General features: G+C 45.3%; 1 protein-coding gene across 1 annotated transcript in view; it reads left to right on the top strand.

Moving 5' to 3' along the window:
- The window catches only part of RASGRP1 (RAS guanyl releasing protein 1), a 78,280-nt gene that overhangs the window by 40,569 nt on the left and 15,279 nt on the right, over positions 1 to 22,432 (top strand). The window contains exons 3-10 of the mRNA XM_049613303.1: positions 3,410 to 3,515; positions 9,178 to 9,240; positions 10,208 to 10,339; positions 12,441 to 12,594; positions 16,646 to 16,819; positions 17,796 to 17,912; positions 20,095 to 20,370; positions 21,691 to 21,771. Of these exons, the coding sequence (XP_049469260.1) occupies positions 3,410 to 3,515; positions 9,178 to 9,240; positions 10,208 to 10,339; positions 12,441 to 12,594; positions 16,646 to 16,819; positions 17,796 to 17,912; positions 20,095 to 20,370; positions 21,691 to 21,771 (1,103 nt within the window). The remainder of the gene's footprint in view (positions 1 to 3,409; positions 3,516 to 9,177; positions 9,241 to 10,207; positions 10,340 to 12,440; positions 12,595 to 16,645; positions 16,820 to 17,795; positions 17,913 to 20,094; positions 20,371 to 21,690; positions 21,772 to 22,432) is intronic.

The following is a 22,432-nucleotide window of genomic DNA, read 5'->3' as shown; positions in this document are numbered from 1 at the left end:
AAAGTTCATTTATTTTGGAGAGAGGGGGAGAGAGTATGAGCAGGGCAATGGCAGAGAGAGGGAGAGAGAGAATCCCAAACAGGCTCCGTGCCATCATCAGTCCAATGCAGGGCTCGATCCCGCAAACCATGAGATCATTACCTGAGCTGAAATCAAGATTTGGATGCTCTGACTGAGCCACCCAGGTGCCCCAGTTTCTCAAGTTGTAACCTTGAGAAAACAAGTGTGTAGATTATGCATCTCATCAGCAAAATAGCTCATGACAAAGCAAACTGAATATCCAAAAACATGAAAAGTTAGGGGTTCTCCTGTTTGATACAGTTCACTCATTGACTCAACAACTATTTAATGAATACTTGCCATGTATCCTCCTTGTTCTAAGCCCTGGAAATATGGTCATGGGAAAAACAGGGCTCAGGTCTCATGAAGCTTATATTTCTAGTGGAGACTCAGAAAATAACAAACAAAAAGATAACTTCTAATAATGGATGATAAGTGCTGTGCAGAATCTCAGGCAGGGGAATGGCCACCTCAGGTGGTTCAAGGAAGACCTCTCCAAGGATGTGATGTTGAAACTGAGACCCGAATGACATGAATAGGCCAAGAGAAAAAAAGACCACATTGCAGGAAATATCAAATGCAAAGGCCATAAGGTGCATGAATAACCTTGGAAGGTCTGCGGTGTAAATAGAGGGATGGAGAGGAGTGATGTGGTGTGAAATGAAGTGGGGGATAGTAGAACGGGGCAGAACATATGGAACTTCACTGGCTACAGCAAGGATTTTGTGTTTTGTTACAAGTGTAATGGAATCCATGAAAGTGTATGAAGGACATGACCTGGTTTATGGGTTTTAGGGGCTCACTCCTGGCGTGTGTGTGGAGAATGGATTATAGGGGGACAAGACGGGAAGCAGGGGGTCTTTTAGGTCACTCTTGGGTGATACTGGTGACATTTTGCAAGTAGAATTCAAGACTTGCTGATGGATTGTGTGTGAGGGAAAGTGACAAATTAAGGATGACTCCTAGGTTTTCTGTTGGGGTAACTGAGTGTAGTTGGTGCTGTCATTTCCTGAGAGGAGGAGGAGGAGGAGGAGGAATGGGCTGGGGGGGGGTAGAGAGAGAGAGAGAGGTCAAGAGTTTTGTTGGGATGAGTTAGTTAAGTTTGAAATTGGACGTCTGAGTAACTTTGCCAAGGAGGACGTTGGACATGTTAGTTTGGTACTCAGGCTACAGATAAGAGTTGGGCAGTCATCAGCAAACAGATGTGGGATTTTAGCCATAGGAATAGATGAGTTCACCTAGAAAAAAGTTAAAAAGTTAAAATTTTCAATTTAAAATTTAACGAGTTTCAAAATTTTTAAATTATTTTGAAAAGAAGTGGGAGGATTAAGCCACAGAGCGTGGTGACATTTAAATGCTCAGCAGAGGAAGAGGAGACAGAAGACGAGCGTGAGAGAGAAACTGAGACAGTGTGATGTCGTGGAAGCCAAGAGAAGCAAGTGTTCCGGGAAAGATGGTTGTCAACTTAGGTTGGGTTGGGCTGAATGCAACTTGACTCATAAAGTTAACATGAAGCCAGAGAAAGAAACTATTGGATTTGGTGACCCTGAGAATAAAATATTTAGTGGGAGGACGGAGATAAAAGTCAAAATGGGACGGTTGAAAATAAATGGCAGGTGAGAAATTGATGACAGGTTCTGCTACAAAGGGGAACAGAGAAACGGAGAAGTCTTAGAGGTGGTGAGAGCTTAAGGTTTTGTTTCATTTTGTTTTAAATAGGAGATTGGGGCAAGGCGGGGGTAATGTTTAAATGCCATGGGTAAGTAAGGCAGGAGAGAGAGAAGAGTTGAGAATGCAGGAGAGAAAGTGGGCGAAGGCAGGATCATCACCCTAGAGAATGGAGGAGACCCCAGGCATGGTGGAAACCATGACCTCTGCGAGGCCTCTCATGGAAATGGGAGGGCAGGCAGTGAGAGTAAGAGCATGCGCACGAATTGGCGGGGTTGGTGAGGGGAAGGTAAGTGATCATGTCCATTCACTCATATTTTCTCAGTGAACTGTGACTTCAGGTCATCATTTGAGGATGAGCCAGGACTTTCTGAATCCTGAGCCCCATGTCCTTCATTTATCATTTGGTGCCCTCAGAGAGATGAAATGGCAGGGCAAGTCGTGTCTGTTCTTCCATCTGATACTGTGCCCAGAACCATTCAAGTTCCCGTCAGAGAAGCGAATTCATGTGGTTTGTTTAAATGAAAGCACTCAAACGAAGGAACTCCTCACAGAGATGAGGATGCTGTTAAGGGACGCTGCACCCAGGCTGTCAACAACCACAAGTTACCCCCCACCCCCATCGCCACCACCTAGGGCCACAGGGTCAAGGAAGATTAAAAGTGTTAGATCCAATGAGAGCTGGAGTCATGGGGAAGTGGCCAGCCAGTGTGGTCATTCATTGAAGAGGCCTATAGCTGCTACCAGGGAAGTAGCGCCAAAGCAGAGAGGGGATGAGAGAGAAATATCTTGAGTCCTCCCCCCTCCCATCTGTTGCTGATGCTTCCCCATGGCTGAACCCAACTGGAAGCTGGCTGGCAAGGGTTATGCAATCCATGGTGAAGGACAGAGAATAGATCTGGCCGCAAATAACCAACACTTCAGGCCACAGCTGTTGAAAAGATTTTGAAAACCACTCCAAGGGGAGTATTTACACCCAATGCCATGTATAGAATGCATCTCGTTATTTGGTTCCTGCTGAGACTTGGAAAACCTAGCTAGCCATGATCTTTGAAGTGAACCATCATGGATACTTGTAACCCACCCATAAATCTCCAAATGTAATGTTTGTCCATAGTCTTCCTCCTTTATTTTCATCCAGAGGCATATTGCTCTAAAACTAGGAAAGCTTGTTCAGGGCCCCTCACTGGCGTGAATACCTTCCAAGGCCATGGGAGAGCCACAGTCATGTATTCTTGCCATCGTGTGTTCTTGTCAATTTTACAAAAGTAGTATGTTTAACTGTAATCTGTTAAGACTGTGTTTTTTCACTCTGACCCTAGAAAGGCCCCCCCCATTATATGCACTTTAGGCCCCACAAAACTTGTATCTGCTTCTGCTTCCAACAGAGGCTCAAGGATACAGTGCAAATTTTATCCCTTTCCCAAAATTCTCCCATCTTTCAGGTGGGGTGGTTAAAGAACATCAAAATGGACAATTTGGGAAGCGGGGAATGCAGCAGAAGGGTAAGAAGCAGAGAAGGGAGGGGTGTGCAGTGCTCAAATCGGGAGAAGAGCACTGTGTGGAGCACCCCCTCTCTGGCCGTCCGTCCACCTTCAAGTGACGGAGGGTTGTCACGTGTCCCGCAGGGGACTCATTTCTCACGGGGGCCTCGCTCAGATGCTGCTCTTTATGCTTTCAGATGCAGATGGAAACCTGTGTCGAAGTAACCAACTGTTGCAAGTCATGCTGGCCATGCACCGAATTATCATTTCCTCTGCTGAACTGCTCCAGAAAGTTGTCACCCTATATCCTTTAGCACAGTAGCTGATGGTCCCCAAGCGGGATTCATTCAAAAGTATTTCAAATCTTGAGATTTGAAATTTGCTTTCATGTTGATTGGTTTGGAATAACCCTGAGTGGTAAATGGGTCCAAATGTCCTTTGAGAGGTATGGGGTTTGTCTGTGTGTCTTGGGTGTCCGCGTGCACACGCACACGTATGTGTCACTTCTGTTGGGTGGGGCAGTGTTAGCAATGCTGATTTCTCTGGCAAGTAGTCAAAGCAATGGGCAAACACAGTGGTCTTCAGCGTGTCTGGCTAGTAAAAATACGTGTCCTATAGGTTAGTAAGAATCCCTGTTCATCCTGTGCAAACTGACGGGGGGGTGCAGTCATAACTCAGATGAGAAACTGGCTTTCCTGTCCAATTCCTCAATTTTCCCCAGGTTCTGGAAAGAGCTGCACGACACCCCAGTAGCTGGAGTCTGCTGGTGCTTCTGCTTCAGGCAGAGATGGCTCTCAGCCCAGCAAACCTGGCTGGATTTTAACTGTCTTACGGGGTGCAAAGTGAGAGGGTGGAGAAGGAGCCTGCCCTCTCCTGCTCGCGGAGCACAGTGTAAGCTGTGGCTGTAGTTGGGGTGAGACCGTTGAGCACCTGAAGCCCGGGTCCCTGGCACTGAGTCACGAGTGGTGGCTCTTCTGATCCTTTACCCCTCCCCTGACCCCCCTCCCATTTCATCTCATGGCACACCAGAAGGTAAAAGCCACCAGAAGAGACTGAATCTCTTCTATAACCCTACTTATAAATCTTTACGTTTCAGATCAAAGGAGATGTTTCCAGCAGCATTCCAAGGGAAGAGCATTGGGAGGGGTCTCTGTAATAAGAGGTGCAGGTCGTAAGTGGGTGTCTGGTCTGCAGAGAATTTTTAAACCGTCATAAAGCTGACTCACAGTCTTCTGACTTTTTGTTAACTCCACGTACCAACAGTTCTAAACAGTATCAGTGATTAAAAACTCCTCAGTGAAACACTTGTTGGTCTAGGGACTCAATTGTGCCCCTGGCTGTCCCACCCCCCAAAGGGGGGCAACCCTCTCCCCTCCCCCTGGTCTCTCCCACCCCCCAAAGGTTTGACCCCTCACCCCTGTCCCTTTCCTCCACTTTCACCTCTGCCTCCTCAATGGCACCTGCCCCTCAGCCTAAAACGCATTCAAGTCTCCCCAACCTAAAAATAAACTTCTCAGCCCTGCCTTCCCTCTGTTCCATTGTTAGGGTTAGAAATTTGATGCACAAATGTCTTAAAATAGTCTGCACTCACTATCTCCAATCTCTCAACTCCCACTCACTCCTTAACTGAGCCTGGGCCCCCACCCGTGCTCAGACTTTCCTCTGATGTCACCAGTGGCCTCCTGGTGGCACCAGTGGCCTCCTGGTGGCTAAGGCCAGGGGCTCTTTTCTGTCCTTGCTTACTCCGGGCTTTGTGGACAATCTCCTGCTTCTCCAAACCCTTTCCCGCAGGGCTCCCAGGCGGTGCCCCCTGGCTCTCCTCCTTCCTGAGCCGCCCCTCCTCTGACTTCCCATCTGGCACCTTCTCTGAGCACATCTTAAATAAGGGGACAGTGTCCTGGTTTACTTCTCACTCTACCTCCTTCCTGGGTGATTCCCCACCAGGCTCTCCACCTCCATTCTTTGGTGCCATGGACTTTCAAATCTATATTTCTTTAACCCAAGCCATTTTGTAAAAAATATCTGGACTAATTTGTCCTGCCAACACTTGGATCTTAATATGCTCAAGCCTTAATTCGTTTTCTCACCAGCTTCATCTCCAACTACTGCCCATTAATTCTGCTCTGACACCTGCATTTTCAGTTTCAGTTTCAGTGCATGGTGTCATCGCCCATCCAATCGCCCCAACCAGAAACCTCAGAAGCACACTTGACTCCTCCCTGCCTTTCACCTCCTACAGAGTCCACTACTCAGTCCCAGGGCTTCTCCTTCAGAAATGACTCTTAGCTGTTTTCTTCTCTCCCCCTGCCCCGCCCCCCCCGCCACTCAGGGCTTCATGTGGGCCTCCATCTTCTCTCCTAGGCCCCTCTCTGGGACTGCTGTTCTCCCCCACGTGCCAGTTCACAAGCCACCTTGGACGTTACTTTCCGGAGAAGCACGTCACATAAGCCCGTTGCTCCAGAGCCCCTGTAGGCTGCACGGGTAACGCCCCACTCCTCAGCTGCCAGGACAAGGCCTCCACAGTCTGAGTCGGGGTGTCCGTTCAGCTCCACCCTGCAGCTCTCCCAGAAGCCCTTTCTTCCCGACCTGGAACTGCTCAGTACACCTGTGCCTGGGATGCCTTTGCCTCCCTCATTGCCTAGCAAGCAGACTCTTTCAGGATCCTTCTGTGAAGTCTTTCCTGACCTTTTCAGGCCTCCACACACCCCTCCCTTTTAAAGATACATCTAGTGTTTTTAAATAATGCTTTGAAAATCTAATTCCTGTGACTTTAGTTTTGTATTGCTAAAGTCATTGTGTCTCACCTCTCTGGTCCGGATGTAACCTGCCTTGAAAAGCTTTCCATCCGTGACTGCAAAAAGTGTGACGTATTTCTATTCTGTTAGCTAAATAAATTGACCTACCAAGACTTCTGTCTGAGTTTTGCCAGTGTGATACATATGTGCTCTGATCTTTATAGATGACTGTTTCAAGTCGATTGCTGAAACTTTGCGTCTAGCTGCTGTTTGATTTGTGTTAGTAATATAGGAAGTTGCAAAGGTACTAAAAATTAATTTGATTACAAGTCAACTTAAGAAAAATATATAGATTTTTAACATATATTAAAAATATATATGCTGTAACTTATCCACTTACATGTCTCCTCTACTAATCTGTGTGTCCATCGACATCAGGAACCAAAGCTTATTTATCTTTGTTTCTCTAGAACTTAGCTCAGGGACCATCTCATGATTGGACACAACAAATGTTGCCTTACCATTCATGAAAAACATTGGATACTCTTTCTATATTGGGACTTTTAGGTGAAAAACTCAAGCTTTGCTCAGGTCTGGGGTGGTGGAAGAGATTCTAAGAAGGGAATATGAAATAAGACTGCCTACAATTGAAACCCAGGTTAAACACTGGAGGCAGAATGATTTTCTCTTCATGTGTCTGTCTCTGTTTTCTGACCTGGGAGTAATAGAATTATTAGTTAAATAAGCTAAGGGTTTCCTGTTGTTTCCTGATTTTTCACGGTTAAAAAAAAAAAAAAAAAGATTGGGATTTTGAAACATGCTTTGAATGGCTCAAATGCCTGAAAAGTACAGTCAGAACTGTACTGTACTTCATAGTCCTGGTACCAGCTGTGAAGAGAAGGAAAATGCGTGGAGCCTGAAGCTTCCAGCAAACAATGACCTTAAGCCTTGCAAGGCAGACAGACCCCTGAGCCTCTTTTACTGGCCTGCATATACTGGGTGTTCCCCTTCTCTCCCAAAGGGAGAAAGCGGGTGCTCTACCTCACTTCAGGGCTGCCTTCACTATGGTTTAGGGGCTCTGATGAGCGGGGAGGTTCTGCCCTTAGGATGGGGGCCCTGCCTGCCTGCCCCCTGCATGCGGAGCACCCACATGCACACTGACCGGTTCACACAGGTTCTGCCCCGCCCTCGGCCCTTGTCCCACAGGGATGGATGGTCAAAGGGAGGGAAGGACAGGGAGTGACTGGGAGGAAGAAAAGTCTGTAGTAAAGGGCACCATGTTGATTTATAGATCTACTTGGTTGTTTTAAAGGAGAAGTATGTTTTCTCTGCCTTCCCCATTAGAAAGGAAGACAAAAATTTCGAGAAGTACATCAAGTAATAGAAGTATAGAACCTGAGACCTATTGATCTGGAATGTGCCTTGTGCTTGAATCTCTTGGCACTGAAGGCAGACATTTCCTCAGCAGTGCAGCATAAGAAATGTAAAGTCATTCTGGTTCACTCTTAACTTTTATGCCCAAAGAAAGGCAGTCATCAAAGCCTTTTATTGCATGCAGTTTGCTGGTTTCCTGGGGTTTTTATTTTTATTGTCCATGTTGTTATGCATGTGGGTTTTTGTGTTTTGTTTTTGTTTTGGTGCTTCTGAAGACAGATTTTATAGGCAGTGAATCTATTAAAATTTAGTTTTTAAATTCAAGTCATTTTGTTAAAAGTACAAATTTTACAACCATAGCTCTTCTTTAGGGATTCAGGTTTAGCTTGCAAATATTATTCTTTCTATAAGCCTAACATGTTTCACCAAGCATTTTTAAGGGACCTTGAAAAATGTTTGGTTAATTTGAATAATGGTAATTAAGTACTTCCAATGGTTTTAAACTACAATTATGAATTTTAAATTTTGGATTATTTTTAAATACTTAAGATGCCTTCCTGAATTCTAAATGGTTTTTATAATAGTACATTGAAGTTATAAACAGTTACCATTATTTTAGAAGTTCCAAAACTATGATTAAACTTAGTAAGATTTCAGTTTAAAAGCACAAGTCTAAAGCACTTAATTATATATTCCAAATCAAAGTTTCAAGACTATCGTTCTAATATGCTCTAAAATATTATAGGGAGACAAAATCCCCAAATGCTCAGATTCCTTCCTAATCAAAAAACACTAATCCTAAGATGTGGACTTTCCCTTTTCTGTATTTACGTGTGAATTTTTCAGAGGTTTAGGATGCACATTCCCACTGAAGGAAGACCACTCCGTCCCATTGAGATCTCTGCCATCTTACTCACTGGCCTCCTCACTGGACTACTCCTACTGCATTCCCAGTAGGGCCTGGGAATCACCGAACCCTGTATTGCAGTTACCGTGGCACAGTTTTTAACAGGGAAAGAAGGCATCGCCTTGCGGGGGCGCACAGTGCACATACCAGCCTGATTCCTCAGTCTGTCGACCAAACGTGGTAGATCCACCTAGGTTCACCATTGGATTGGATTTTGCATTTCTTTGGCTCATAAAAGAAATATTCTTCCCATGTATTTCTAAAGACCTGCAAACTTAATGGGATCTTACTATTCTTTGATATTCTTAGGATGGCACCCTTCTCATGGAATATTCCGAATGCCATGGATCCTTAAACGTGATCAATGATTGTATTTTGGATTGTTCACATGGCTTTGTCTGACTTGCCATCACAACTTACGAGGTCCATCTACTGAGCCCCTTAGGCGCATATGTTACCATTTTTCACATTACTGCTTTTAATTATCATGACAATATATCTGAATATTCATTCCCCTTCTAACTTAGAGCACAAATTGTTTATCCATTACTGGAATCACTTTAAAAGAGAGGGGCTCCTCTTTTTAAGTTGTTTCAGTGAGAGTCCTCATCTCTTGGGCATGGGCAGGAGGCCTTTTGCCCCTTCACTTCATAGAGGCCACTTGTGCTGGGACCTTTCCATGCTGTTGGCTTCCCACTTTTCCTTCTGCAAAGGACTTCTCCTTCTTTCCACAAGCCATTTCAGTGTGGGCTACATGGAAGGTCACCACTGTCACCCTTCCAAGGTGATAATATGCAGACAGCTGCACACATCAAGTTGGTTTTTATCCTATGGCCAGAAAGAGAAGAAAACATCTGGGAGGGGGGTAGTTTTAGCAAATACTTCCACAGATAAGAAGTTGTTTGGTTTCTGTAACAGAGGCTTTTATTTCCCTTAACCACAGCCCTACCTATAAGGATGCCTTGGCAAAGAATTCGCCAGGGCTTTGCCTGAAGATCTGCTATTTTGTAAGGTAATGTTTGTGGGTGCAGTTCGGACTTGTGGAGCGGGCGGAAATGAAAGACTGAAGCAAGGGGTGTTAGTTTTTTCCTTGTGCTCCCCACCTATCCTGTCCTGTCCATACATCACCTCTGGGAGACTGGAAAGGGCAGTGCTGCGTGCTGGAGATCCCTTATTGGAGCAGTGTTTTTCTAGCATGGCTGAGCTTTACTATTTCATACCAGCCTTTTCTTCAGTCTGATAGCATTTTGATATCAAATGGCAGTAGGGAGAGATACAGAGATAAGGAAGGATCTCTTCTCTTTTTCATTTTTATTCCTAATTATAAAAGTAACACAGGTCATATTAGAGCATTTTGAAAATACAGAAGAGAGGGTAACTTTAGTAATAGTTATTCATATCCCACCCCACATTTTGGGATATTTCCTCTGTCCTTTTTCTAAGCAGATTTTTTTTAACATAGCTGAGATCAAAATACATATAGAATTTTGTGTCCTATATTTTTCACTTGACTTCATATCATAGGAATCTTCTTCTGTCATTAAAAACTTTTTGTAGACAGTATTTTTAATGGCCATATAATATTGTGAGATCTGATAGAGTGTAACTTACATGTGCACTACCCTGTCTTTGGACATTTGGTCTGTCTGTAGCTGTGCTCCTTCTAATTATCTGTGATACACATGCTTGTGCCTAAATCTTTGTCATGGCTTTTTCTGTTATGACTCGCCCCTCCTATCACAGCATGCCGGTGTGCAGGGGCAGAGGACTGCCAGCAGGTGGTTTTCTTCCCATCCCCCACCCCCTCATATTCTGTATATAGAATATATATTCTGTGTTCCCAGGCATGTAGAAGGACAGGCCAGCCTCTGTGTCTTCCTCATTCCTCTTCATGGGGAAGAACCCACCAAAGCACGAGTCCTCGGCTGCAGTTTTGGATTGTTTTTTTTTTTTTTTTTTTTTTAACTCCCACCTTTTAGGTACTGGATAACAGAATTCTGGATCATGTTTAAAATGGATGCCAGCTTGACACACACCATGGAGGAGTTCCAGGAACTGGTGAAGGCCAACGGGGAGGAGCTACACCGCCGTCTGATTGACACGACCCAGATGTGAGTGTCCGGGTTCGGGCTCGCCTTTCCAAACCACCCCCCCTTCTGTGCCGCCTCTGACAGCTGCTCTTGGCCCACTCGGAGAAGCCCCTCACACAGGCTCAGATTGCATCTGATCAGCTGAAAAGTGAAAAGACTGACATTTAATAGGAAAGCACATAAAGCTATATAAGTGACTAATATCCAAGAGCAGAAGAAAAAAAAAGTCCCAGTGGAAAAGAAATCAGGTAGCAAGGTACTGACTAAAATGCACCCAGGTCCTGAGAAACTGAAAGCACCTGCCTAAGCTTCCTCAGCAGCACATGCCTCAGGTGTGGGCCCTTGTCAGTGAGGAAGGGGCGGTGCAAAAATGCATTGAGGGTTTCTAACCTGTATGGGTGTCCACGACAGACGCTTAGACTTGCAGAGATGGGAAGGCTCACAGGAATATTTCAGATCATACCTTGGATTTTCTATCTATGAGACTGGCCCACTCTGGAAGCAGGAGAGCCTTTCCTAAGTCAGGGAGAGGACCATGCACACACACACTGCGTGCTAAGGTTTTCTCAGTATGGCCACTTTGTTTTGGAATAATACACATCCCTGGAATATAGACTTCTAGGATTGAAGCATATTCTGGAGATCATTTCATCCAACACCCCAGGAAATGGAGGCTTGGCAAGGTCATTTGGGGTCACACAGTGGCAGAGCCGAAGCAGTACTGTGACAGCCCTGGCAATGTGCTGTCCCATAGCCACACAGAAATGACTTCAGAATCACATTTCACAGCCCCAAATATTTTTCTGTATGCCAGTTTGGATTCTCTGTACTTCTCTGCTTAGAATTTACAACTTGAAAGATAAAATTTCAAAGAGTGGTGCCTTGGTGGCTCAGTCGGTTAAGTGTCAGACTTCGGCTCAGGTCATGATCTCACAGTTCCTGGGTTCGAGCCCCACGCTGGGCTCTGTGCTGTCAGTGCAGAGACTGCTTCAGACCCTCTGTCTCCCTCTCTGCCCCTGCCCCACTCACACACTCTCTCTCTCAAAAATAAATAAATTTTTAAAAAACTTAAAAACAAAATTTTTTAATATAAAATAAAATTTCAAAGTAACAGTGTTCTCTTTTTAAAGTTATAGAACCTGGGGCACAGGGCAGTTCTCACACCCCAGTGTCTTCGTCCCAGTATGTACCTAGCTGGCTTTTTTCTACCAGGATTTCCCACAGTAAGTTCTTTGGGAAGTAGTCAGTAGGATAGTGCCTGACTAGATCTGCTTGAGAGGTAGTGAGTGAAGCTTCCCTTTTGCAGCACATCTCACCCTGTAACGTGTTCATTAGCCAACGGGGCTACAGAATCTGTAGCATTTCCCAGACTCATTTGAGCACAGAACCCTTTGTCAAGAGACAGGGTGCTCCTAAATACCAGTTTGGGAAACACAGATGTTCACCCTGCTGCCTCTCAAAATATGGCTGCTTCCTTCTGCTAACTTAGGGAAATTGAAACACACCGATCGATTATAAGAAATTATAAGAATTACAAGAAAATGTAGGGATTGGGGGGGGCACTCTAGGGTTAGGTAGGCTTCCTTGGTCATTGCAGTGGCTGGGAATATCTGAGGGAAATGCCACAAGTCTGCTCAGAGTGACCACACATTCGTGCACGATTCCCTGAAGCACAGCTTCTCATCTCTGTGGTTCTCTGCGCTCTCCTGGCACCAAAGCTGAGATCTCCAACCCAAAGAGAGAGTCCCCATCACTGTCAGGAGAACGAAGGGATACATGGAGGGCATGGAGACAGCAGACATGCCAGGGCACAAAGGAAAGCAAGGATGAAAGGCCTGGAAACTGTGACCAATGCCCGAGACTGTCTTTCCCACGGCCTTAAAGTAGACACATTCTACCCAGTTCCCCTTGACATGTTCAGAAGGTTTGTTGAAAACAAGCAAGGCTTTCCTTGTTGATGTCCTAGAAAAAAAAGTTGATTTGAGAAAAGTATTAATGCTTTGTTTTGGTCGAAGACAGTTCGCTAATGGTGCTTTGTATATTGTAGATTTACTCGAATTAAAAAATAATTCTGACTTACTCTTTTTCCCCATCTTCTCCCTTTCATGTTTGCCCCCAAAAGCAATGCCCGTGACTGGTCCAGGAAACTGACTCAAAGGATAAAATCGAACACCAGCAAGAAGCGTAAAGTCTCCCTGCTCTTTGACCACCTGGAACCAGAAGAGTTATCCGAGCACCTCACGTACCTTGAGTTCAAGTCCTTCCGGAGGATATCCGTATGTACCCAAGGGGCGGGAGGAAAACTTCCCTGTGCTGTTTCAGAAAATAAGCAGAGCAATTCAGCAGCTCATCTGCCATCTAACCCTGGAGTCCCTCCACCCCTCCAAAGCTCAGGCTTTCCCATCAGACTTTGTAGAGTCTGGAAAACGAGTACACTAGAAATTTCTTTGTTTCTCCGCTGTGTTCCTCAACTCCTGTCCTCCATGCCATCCCACCACTCACTCAGGTGACAGTTCTGTGGGCACAGGTGACACCCTGCATGCATACATAGACAAGTATACACACGCACACGCACACACACACACACCTTACCCTTGATAACCATTAGGCTTCCAGATTTTTTTTTTTTTATTTTTTTTTTTTGCATGGAAATATGTTTATTTGAACTATACTTACAGCAGTGGGACATTATATAGGATAATTGTGTATGCTGTAAAGCTTGTATATCCATACAAAAAAAAACCCGTGCAACTATTTGTGGGATAATAAGTGGATACCACTTTAAATTTTCCTTAAAAAAAAAAAAATGAGGATATGTCCTTACAGAGTTTGATTCTAGGATAGGCTTTGAATAGCTCTGGGAAATCCTGAAATAAAGTATATACTAATTTTCTAGCCCAGAATATAGGCGAGTTCTTGACAGAGTGCTGACAGGGCCCAGCAGTCACCCATGATTCTAGAGATAAACCATGCTGACCCAAACCTTGCTCCTTAAAACTCCCTATGTGATACCAAAGAATGCTGGTTCTGTACCAGAGAACTTGTCAGCATGTCAGATGCCAACAGACCCTCGCTGGCCAGTATGCTTTCCTGAGAAATGACACCTGTCGTCCACTCTGTGTCCACCCCTGCCAAAAGACAGTCTTCAACTTTGCTCTAAAAATACAGACTACCTAGTTGCCGGATGCGTTTCTTAGAATGACCTGTGTTCCCCAGATGAGGGGACGGGCTGCTCAGAAAGTGGCCTAAACAAGGTCACTCGGCCTGTTAGACCAGGGCTGGGGCCGCATGACTCTTTGTCACTCAGCGCCAACTTATTGAGCCTGCTTGTGTCTGGAAGGAGAACTACAAACCAGGTTACAGAGTTATTTCATCTTTTCTCCCATGCTGTTGACATCGTCCCGTTTACATACAGCCGAGCGGCCATTCAGCCAGCCCCCCAACTCCCATGTGGAGACAAGCCTCCAAGCACTGATTCACTGGCAAACCAACCCCCGCCCCCCACCCCGACAGAACCACAGGCCCTGACTGGGAAGCTCCTCCCGGGGAGTTTCTATTTGGCAGTGCCTCCCGTGTCACAGGGAGGGACACTGAAAAGAGCCATTTATCACACAGGGAATCTGAGCTGTGCCAGGCCCCAGCTGGCGCAGTGGCTCCAGCAGGCCTCTGGGATGTCTGCACGACACCAGTGCTCAGACGGGCAGAGGCGGAAGAAACTGCTGTTGAACTAGGACTCTGAGCTAGTGCTCTGCCCGAGTTGGGACCACATTCTATTTGCAAATGAAAACATCAGTTTAAATTTTTATTTCTTCGGGGTGGCATGATGCCTTCACAGAAGAGGACTTGGGGTATTTTGTTTTACCTACACAGTTCTAAGCAGTTTTCCCAAACAGTAGTGTCCCTCCAACATAGAAGTGGAGGGAAATTTCTCTCTGCTATGAACTGAGTGTCATTTGCTATTTCCTGCTTATTATAGTACTTATGACAGTACTACTTATATTTAAAAACAAGTGGATTCAGTGTTATAGAGAGAAGGGTATATGAATGTATTCACTGGAGTGAGTCATGGGAACTTTGTCTCAGAACCAGTAAGATTGCTTATGTGTCCCTCTTTTGTTCTTTCATGGATTGATTGATTGATTTAGAAAGGGGGAGGGGGAGCCCATGGGGGAAGGGCAGAGAGAGAGAATCCTACGCAGGCCCCACAGCTCTCAGCGCAGAGCACTGCGCGGGACTCAAACTCACAAACCCTGATATCATGACCTGAGCCAAAACCGAGAGTCAGATGCTTAACTGACTGAGCCACCTGGGTGCCCCAACTTATGTGTCCGTCTTGAGTACTTTTGGTCTGCTCTTATTTTTCCACCCATCAGCAATCACAGCACAGCAAAATGGGGCTCAGCTAATTTGCATGTATTTGGTTTAGGTTATGAGTTTTTCTCATCAGTGTATTGCTTACAAGTCAGGCAGGACTACGGTTCGTCTACTGAAGTAACAACCCCCCCACCCCCACCCCGCCCAATCTCAGTGGTTTAACAAGGCAAGTTTATTTTTTACTGACAGTAGAAGGCTAACGTGGGTCAGCAGGGCCTCTGCGGATCCCAGTCACTCAGGGACCCAGAAGTAGGAGGCTTCATCTTGACACGAATTTCTGCCATCTCTGTGCCATTGGAAAGGCAACGCGGCACATCATTCACTGGCTCTTATATCTTTCCCTCAAAAGCCCCATCACTTGCACCCAATGTTCTCCTGGCTAAACCGTGTCACATCTGATTTCAAAGGGGAGTTCAGAAGCAGAGAGCTCAACATCCCTGGGAAACCGCACCAAAAGCTTCCACAGGCCTGCTAGAGCAGAGTAGACGACTCGTCCCTCGTGGTCTTACTATCTGAACAGAGGATGGTTTGCAATAGGGACAAGATAGCTGCAATCATTGCTTAGACAGCGATCTCCTGACACATTTCCAGTTTCACATAAGCTGTTCACCATCAGCCATAGTCAGTACCTTTGTCCACTTGGAAAACTGTGGTCACTATGTTGTAATAGCTAAGCAGGTTTCATGTACCCCACTCATGTGGCCTCTGCCTGAGCTGATGAGTTGAAGGAAATCCAAGCAGGTTTGTTTCAGCATGAGGTTAATAATTACCCTGTCAGTAGCACCTCACGTGTGCAGCGCTCTGAAAAGGTAAAGAGCTTTCACACGTTGTGTTCATTAACAATTCCGTGACCTGGATAGGCCAGATTTTATTCTCCCATCTTTTTAAGATGGTTGTTTATTTTTGAGAGGGAATGAGAGCATGAGCAGGGAAGGGGCAGAGAGAGAGGGAGAGGATCCGAAGCAGGCTCTGTGCTGACAGCAGAGAGCGTAATGCAGGGCTCACACTCACAAACTGTGAGATCATGACCTGAGCCGAAGTCAGACGCTCAACCAACTGAGCCACCAGGCACCCCTATTATCCCATTTTTAAGTTAAGAAACAGTTGGGGGTGCAGGGGAGAGAGAAAAAGATTTTTGTGAGAGGATTATCTGCTCGTCCCCTTAATTTCAGCAACAGAGTTGGAACTAGTACAGATCTTACTCAAGTTGAAAATATCGTTACCTCGAAATGCATGTAATACATCTAAGCTGTCAGCATCATAGCTCGGCCTAGCCTACCTTAAATGTACTTGGAACACTTACATTAGCCTACACTTGGGCAAAATCTGATGCAAAGCCTATTTGTAATAAAATGTTGAATATCTGCTGTAGTTTATTGAATACTGAAAGTAGAAAACACTGGTTATGAGTACAGATGGTTGTAAGCAGATCAGTTGTTTACCCTCCTGATCACACGGCTGCCTGGGAGCTGCAGCTCGCTGCCCAGCATCACAAGTTTTGTACTGCATATGGCTAGTCTGGGAAAAGGTCCAGATTCAAAATTCAAAGTATGGTTTCTTGTGAATGCATATGGCTTTTGCAACATTGTACAATAAAAAAAAAAAAAATCCTAAATCAAACCATTCTAGGCAGGGACTGTCTATACTGAGATTTCTGTTCTATATTCTTTAGAATTTAGAAGGGACACAATCAGTAGCTACTCAAATACAGTATTTGGGTTAACTAGTGTGTGTACACATCCACTTATGCCTGATGACTTTTGATGGAGAGAGGCCATGCTGTGGGTAGAGTAAGAAACATTTCCTTCCCACCATTCTCATCAGCCAAGTGGAAGACATGCAAGGAGAAGACGAGAGCTCCCCTGTCCCGTAGAATCAACTGAGCAGAGGTGATGTGCCCCTCGGATCTCCCAGAATACCAGAGGCAGTCCTGATGGATTTCTTTTTCCCCAGTTCTCCGATTATCAGAATTACCTTGTGAACAGTTGCGTGAAGGAGAACCCCACCATGGAGCGGTCCATTGCCCTGTGTAACGGCATCTCCCAGTGGGTACAGCTGATGGTTCTCAGCCGCCCCACCCCACAGCTCCGGGCAGAAGTCTTCATCAAGTTCATCCAGGTGGCTCAGGTGAGTGATTAGAGTTAAGAATTTTGGCTTGGGCAATGAGCTAAAGTATCCCCTCTTTCCTCCAACCTAGTCTATCAATTAGGGCTGCTTTCCTCTCCTAAAGCATGGTGGAGTTTATGTGCCTTGAACTGTTCCCAGATTTAGATATGATAATTGTCTCTTTCCCACATAAGGGCAGTATGGTGAGGACCATACATACTATCTCAGGGATCAGGATACAGTTTTAGATCTGTTTAGATCTTTTAACATCTGATTTCAGAAGATGCTTACCAGCCTGTATTGTTGCCCCCAGTCTGGCCCTCACAGCAAAGGGAAATTTTCCAGGATTTCCTGGAGCTGGACCACCTCAGTTCTTAGGTCTTTGAGCCCATATCGTGTCGAATGGCTGCGTTTAATGTCTGAAGGCAGAGTTTAAGCATTTGATAAGAGGAAAACAAGGTAGTACGAACACAAAATTGAAATTCCCGAGATTCTACCTCCTTTCCCAGTTACTGTCTTGCATAGACACTGACATTGCACAGAAAATACAGTCTTTGTCCTTAAAAATACAAGTCTGGTTATTTAGGATCAAGGATATAAAATATTAGCTCTAGGTGGTCAAGACCAGTGCTTCTCAAAGTCAGTACATGGCCCACCTACTCTGATATTACCTAAATGTTTATCCCTAAGGTCAGCCGTAGATCCCAGGAATCCAAATAGCTGTGCTTGGATCCAGAAATCTTTGGGTTAAACAAGTACTTTGGGCGGTTCTTAGAAACCACTGATGTAGAGGATGGTCCGCAGATCCAGTGCAACAAAGGAAGATGTGACACTGCGCTAAATTTGGGACCTTTGGTCTGAAATTAAGCCTAAGGGGGAAAGTGGTCCGACAACTGCAACACCTCATTGCTAGGCTTTGGTATTAGGAAGACTTGCAGAATTGAGAGGCATGTAACTGATATGTATATTGACTACTCTCATCTCTTTTGTGTCACAGAAGCTCCACCAGCTACAGAACTTCAATACATTGATGGCTGTGATAGGTGGGCTGTGTCACAGCTCAATCTCCAGGCTCAAGGAGACAAGTTCGCACGTCCCACATGAAATCAATAAGGTCAGTGCTACTGGCTTCTCCGGGGCCCCTTAGTACCATTCCCGGGACGAGCATCAACATTTCCCCCTTAAGAGGCAACCCAGAGAGCCTTTCCGGAGCACATCACCCTTTGTCAATTAGGCAAACTGCCAAGGAGGCAAACCCCAAGAAAACCCATAGGATGGGAACGACCCAGGTCTGAGAGTCACTGTGATTCAGTCTGGGCTCAGCGTTACTACACGTTCCAACTGATCAATTGAAAGAATGTGTGTCTCTCTCCACGTCTGTGAATATTCGGAGTCACCGTCTTTAATACTGACTCTCTTCCTCCAGCAACTTGTTCCAAAATGTTTTCCTAAATAGTGCTTCAGTTGACTGTAGTTCAGTTTGCATGTGAGACGTGTACAGCGAGCAACACATTTGAAACCTACCTATTCAAATCCCATGGAGAATGACATTCTGGATAGTTGAAAATGACCTTTTCAGGTGCCACTTTGTAACAGATAGTGTTTTGTTGAGGAGTATTTTTCTTAAATGTCCTATGCACTTTTCTACATTCTTTAGATGTTACAGAATAGACTTTAGCTCTTTATAGCATAGGGCTGTTGTGATGAATACAAGCCACTAAGACGCACTGGAGATAAGAACGCAGCTCTGGTGTGGACCAGATTAACTGCTCTTTTGAGCACTTCCATCTTGTGGGAGAGGACCCCCTTACTAACCTCAACCCCAGGCCTCCCAAACTGCATGGACAGAGACTCTTCTTAGGGAGACATGCCTGTGTCTCATTGCCCTGTTTTTCCCGGGTCTTCAGCCTCCTTCTGGGGAGTCTCAGATTCATCATCCCTGCTCTCACCCCACCCCCACCTCCCAATTTCCTACTAGTTCTGCCAGAACTCGGTGGAACCACTGAAAAGGTTCTTCATGTCTCAGAAGTCACAGAGGGAGACAGTCATGGAGATTAATCTGCTCTTGTGCTGTTTCACTTACAAGATACACCTTGCTCCTCTTAGCCTTGGGTCCCTCCACAGCAGTGCTTTCTTGTCTGTAGCTGCTTGACCCTCAGGGTGGTCTGCAGCCAGACTTAAATCAAGTATCCCCTCATCCCCTAGTAGTTTATTTCACCTTCTAAGGAGAACAAAACTATCTCATTTTTGCTGCTAGTCTCTCATCATGTGAGCACTGTTGGCTCAGAGGTGAGGAAGAGGCTGTCTTGCCAGCTCATTGTGAATGGGGGAGGCTAACTTCAAACCTCAAATTCTTCACTGAGGAGAAATGGTACTTCTTAGGCCACAATTTTATTAAAGGAATTACCAGCAGTGTTTAAAATATTTTGTGCTGTAACATAATTAGTGGTCTTTACTTCCCATCTTTGCCTGTGAGGAAGCCAGCCATCGTGCATGGGGATTGGGGTTCTGCAGACTGCCACCTTGAACCAGGCGTATTTGACAAGAACACCAGAGGTGGCTGCTCCCTTTTTATGCTGTACAGACCTGCCCTTTCCTGGGCCGGAAGCCCTAATGAAGAGCTCCCCAGGGCCTCAGCCTCACCTTGTCACATGCCTTCTGCTGGAAATTGGTCTATTGGTTCAGTCTCTGGTTCAGGATTTCAGTCTGTGAGTGGAACGTCACCTGCTTCCTTGACGTAGGCCTGTTCTGAGAACCGCTGAGAGAAGGCCCACAGAGGGCAGCGTAAGTCAGACAAACGCGCAATAGACCACTGAAGCTCCCAGCTGTTCCCCATGCCTGCGATGGTCAGCACTTTTCCAACATCACATTCCACACGTCTCTGGAAGCATTCAGAGGATACTAGGGAGGGGAACTGCATGGCGTGGGGACAGAGGTCAGGGGGACACTTACTCTCTGCTGTATATTCTTGGACCGTTTTCATTTTTATCTCAGGTTTTTATTTTTATGTTTAAATTTCAGTATAAAAGTAAGACCTCACTTAAAATTTCCCAGTTATATAGTACAATCAAGTAAAGCATACTTTGTGTGTGTAAATACACTCTTGACATTTGAAATCAGCTAGACATTTTTTAATCTGGGAGTCACAGTCTGTAGCTTTTAGCGCATCACCTCCTGCCTGACAAATTAGGGATGGGGTGAAATAGTGGGAGAGGCTGAGAGGAAACAAGGTGGCCTCTGCGGACAGTACACCCTGCCTGGTGGGCACCTGTGAATGGGTCTCTTCTGTTTTGTAGGTTCTGGGGGAGATGACCGAGCTCCTGTCCTCCTGTAGAAACTATGACAACTACCGGCGAGCCTATGGGGAGTGCACCCAGTTCAAGATCCCCATCCTGGGGGTGCACCTCAAGGACCTCATCTCCCTGTACGAGGCCATGCCCGATTACCTGGAGGATGGGAAGGTGAACGTCCACAAGCTGCTGGCTCTTTATAATCATATCAACGAACTGGTCCAGCTGCAAGAGGTGGCCCCACCCTTGGAAGCCAACAAGGACTTGGTGCACCTGCTGACGGTGAGGCTCACACAGGAGGCAATTACTGAGGGCTGTCTGTATGCCACACACCACTCTCTGCGCCTTACCAAGTATTAGCTCAGTTCATTCTCATGAAACACAATGGAGTAGGTACTACCATCATCTCTGTTGTTTGGACATGGATACTGAGGCATAAGGATATGACGTGTCAGAGGACCACACGTGAGTAAGCAGCAGAACCTGGGTTCACACCCAGGTGGTAGGACTCCAGAGGTTATGCTCCTGAGCAGTATGCCCTCCAGAATCCTAGAATTGTTTCTTGCCCCCAGCTACAAAAGCATTCCTCAACTTTCTGGGAGGAAGGAAGCTGATAACAAATTAGGATACAAAGCTTCGTAAGAGAGATAGTGTATTCTCAGTTACAAAAGGGTAAGGCAGTGAGTAAAAAAAGCAAACAAAATGGAGGCATTCGAGTCAAGAATAGGTGAACACATGTGGTGGTGCAGGAGCCTACTTGCGTGGTCAGATAAACTCCCTTCCAGAACCATGATTCTGTAGCTCACCACTGTGTGACTGTGGGCATGTAACTCTAAATCTGTTTTCTCCTCTGTAAATCAGAGATTACTCTCTGGGATAACTTATAACTTCTCAGTTCCAAAATTATACAACTTTTTATCTGTATTTTTGTAGAATGGAGTAACTGTTACAGCCTCTTCCTCCCTCCCATCATGATTCTGATAGAGCCCCAGGATTCACAGCCAGCTGGGGTCTAATGTTAGCCCTTTTGCTAAGTGGCCAGATGACTCTGGCAGGCCTTGGCCTTAGACATTGTCTGTTAAAAAGATGTACCAAATCTTAACTTTCTTGGATCACAAATCATGTGATGAAAACCATGAACTTCCCAGAAAAACAGACACGAGTTCTGGACCTCTTGAAGCCATTCGTAGACTCTAGGTTACAAACAAGATTAGTTATATGAAATTGATTAAGTCTTAATATCATTTTATAATACCTGTTGTCATTTAAACTGGATTGTTGTAGAGAACAAGTGAGGTGTGGACCATCTGACCACATAGGGCCTTTTGCCTAAGCTCTAGATACAGGCTTAATATTAAATCAGATCTTAAAAGAGGACATCTTGAAACTTCTCCAAAATTTAAAACATTTTAATAAGAAGGAGCTAATGTTTGCCTTATTGCAGTACCAAGTGTTACGCCCTCTAAGCTTTGCGAATTTTAAAAACAAATAGCCTAGAAGAGTAAATAAACAGGAGGAGGAGGTACCAAGAAAGAAACCCATCAACCCTGGGAAAGGCAAACAACATCCTAGCAGTTAACCCTGTTCTGCTTTCATCTGCAGTTGTCCTTAGATCTCTACTACACTGAAGATGAAATCTATGAGCTGTCCTATGCCCGGGAACCAAGGAACCACAAAGCCCCAGTGAGTTGTTCATATTTTTATGCTAAGATTGCTGCATGTAACAGGTGCTTTACAAGTTACTCATTGAGGTCATCATCTTAAGGAACAAATCTTTATGTGATAAGTACTGTGTTTCCACTTTGCCCAACCTTGTGCTAGGCACAGAGAAAACTTCACCATATGTACAAGTAATTCTTGGCCAGAAAGAGCCTGCAGTCTACTTGAAGGGATGAGACTAATACAGGAACTGTAAATATATGCCCTAAGCACATCCAAATGACAGGTGCAGTCAGTCAGTGGTTTACTGAGGAGGGAGATGGTGTCACGGGCCATAGTGACATCTCCTTCCTATTATAAAGTATCCTCACATCATTCGTTTCTCTTCTCTGATTTTTTGATGATAAGTATATACTAGTTAGTAAAGCCTTAGAGATCATCCTGTATTCATCTGGGTCAGAAAGGACAGTCTCCTGGGTCTTTTGACCTCTTGTGCTGACAAGTCCTCACAACAGTGCAGTCCTGGTGCTGCACGGAAGGATCTACACAGGTTGTCTCGCCCCACCTCCCGTACAGGCAGGTGAAAATTTCAGTTTTCCTTGTGAAGGACCAGAATTCCCCTGCAGTCTCCAGGGAAGCTGCCCAGTCCCCAGATAGTACTCAGGGGAGAGAGTTATCCACACAT

The sequence above is a fragment of the Panthera uncia genome, assembly GCF_023721935.1.
Source record: "Panthera uncia isolate 11264 chromosome B3 unlocalized genomic scaffold, Puncia_PCG_1.0 HiC_scaffold_1, whole genome shotgun sequence".
NCBI lineage: Eukaryota > Metazoa > Chordata > Mammalia > Carnivora > Felidae > Panthera > Panthera uncia.
Note: the sequence above shows the minus strand (reverse complement) of the source record. Positions and strands in the feature narration are given on the sequence as shown.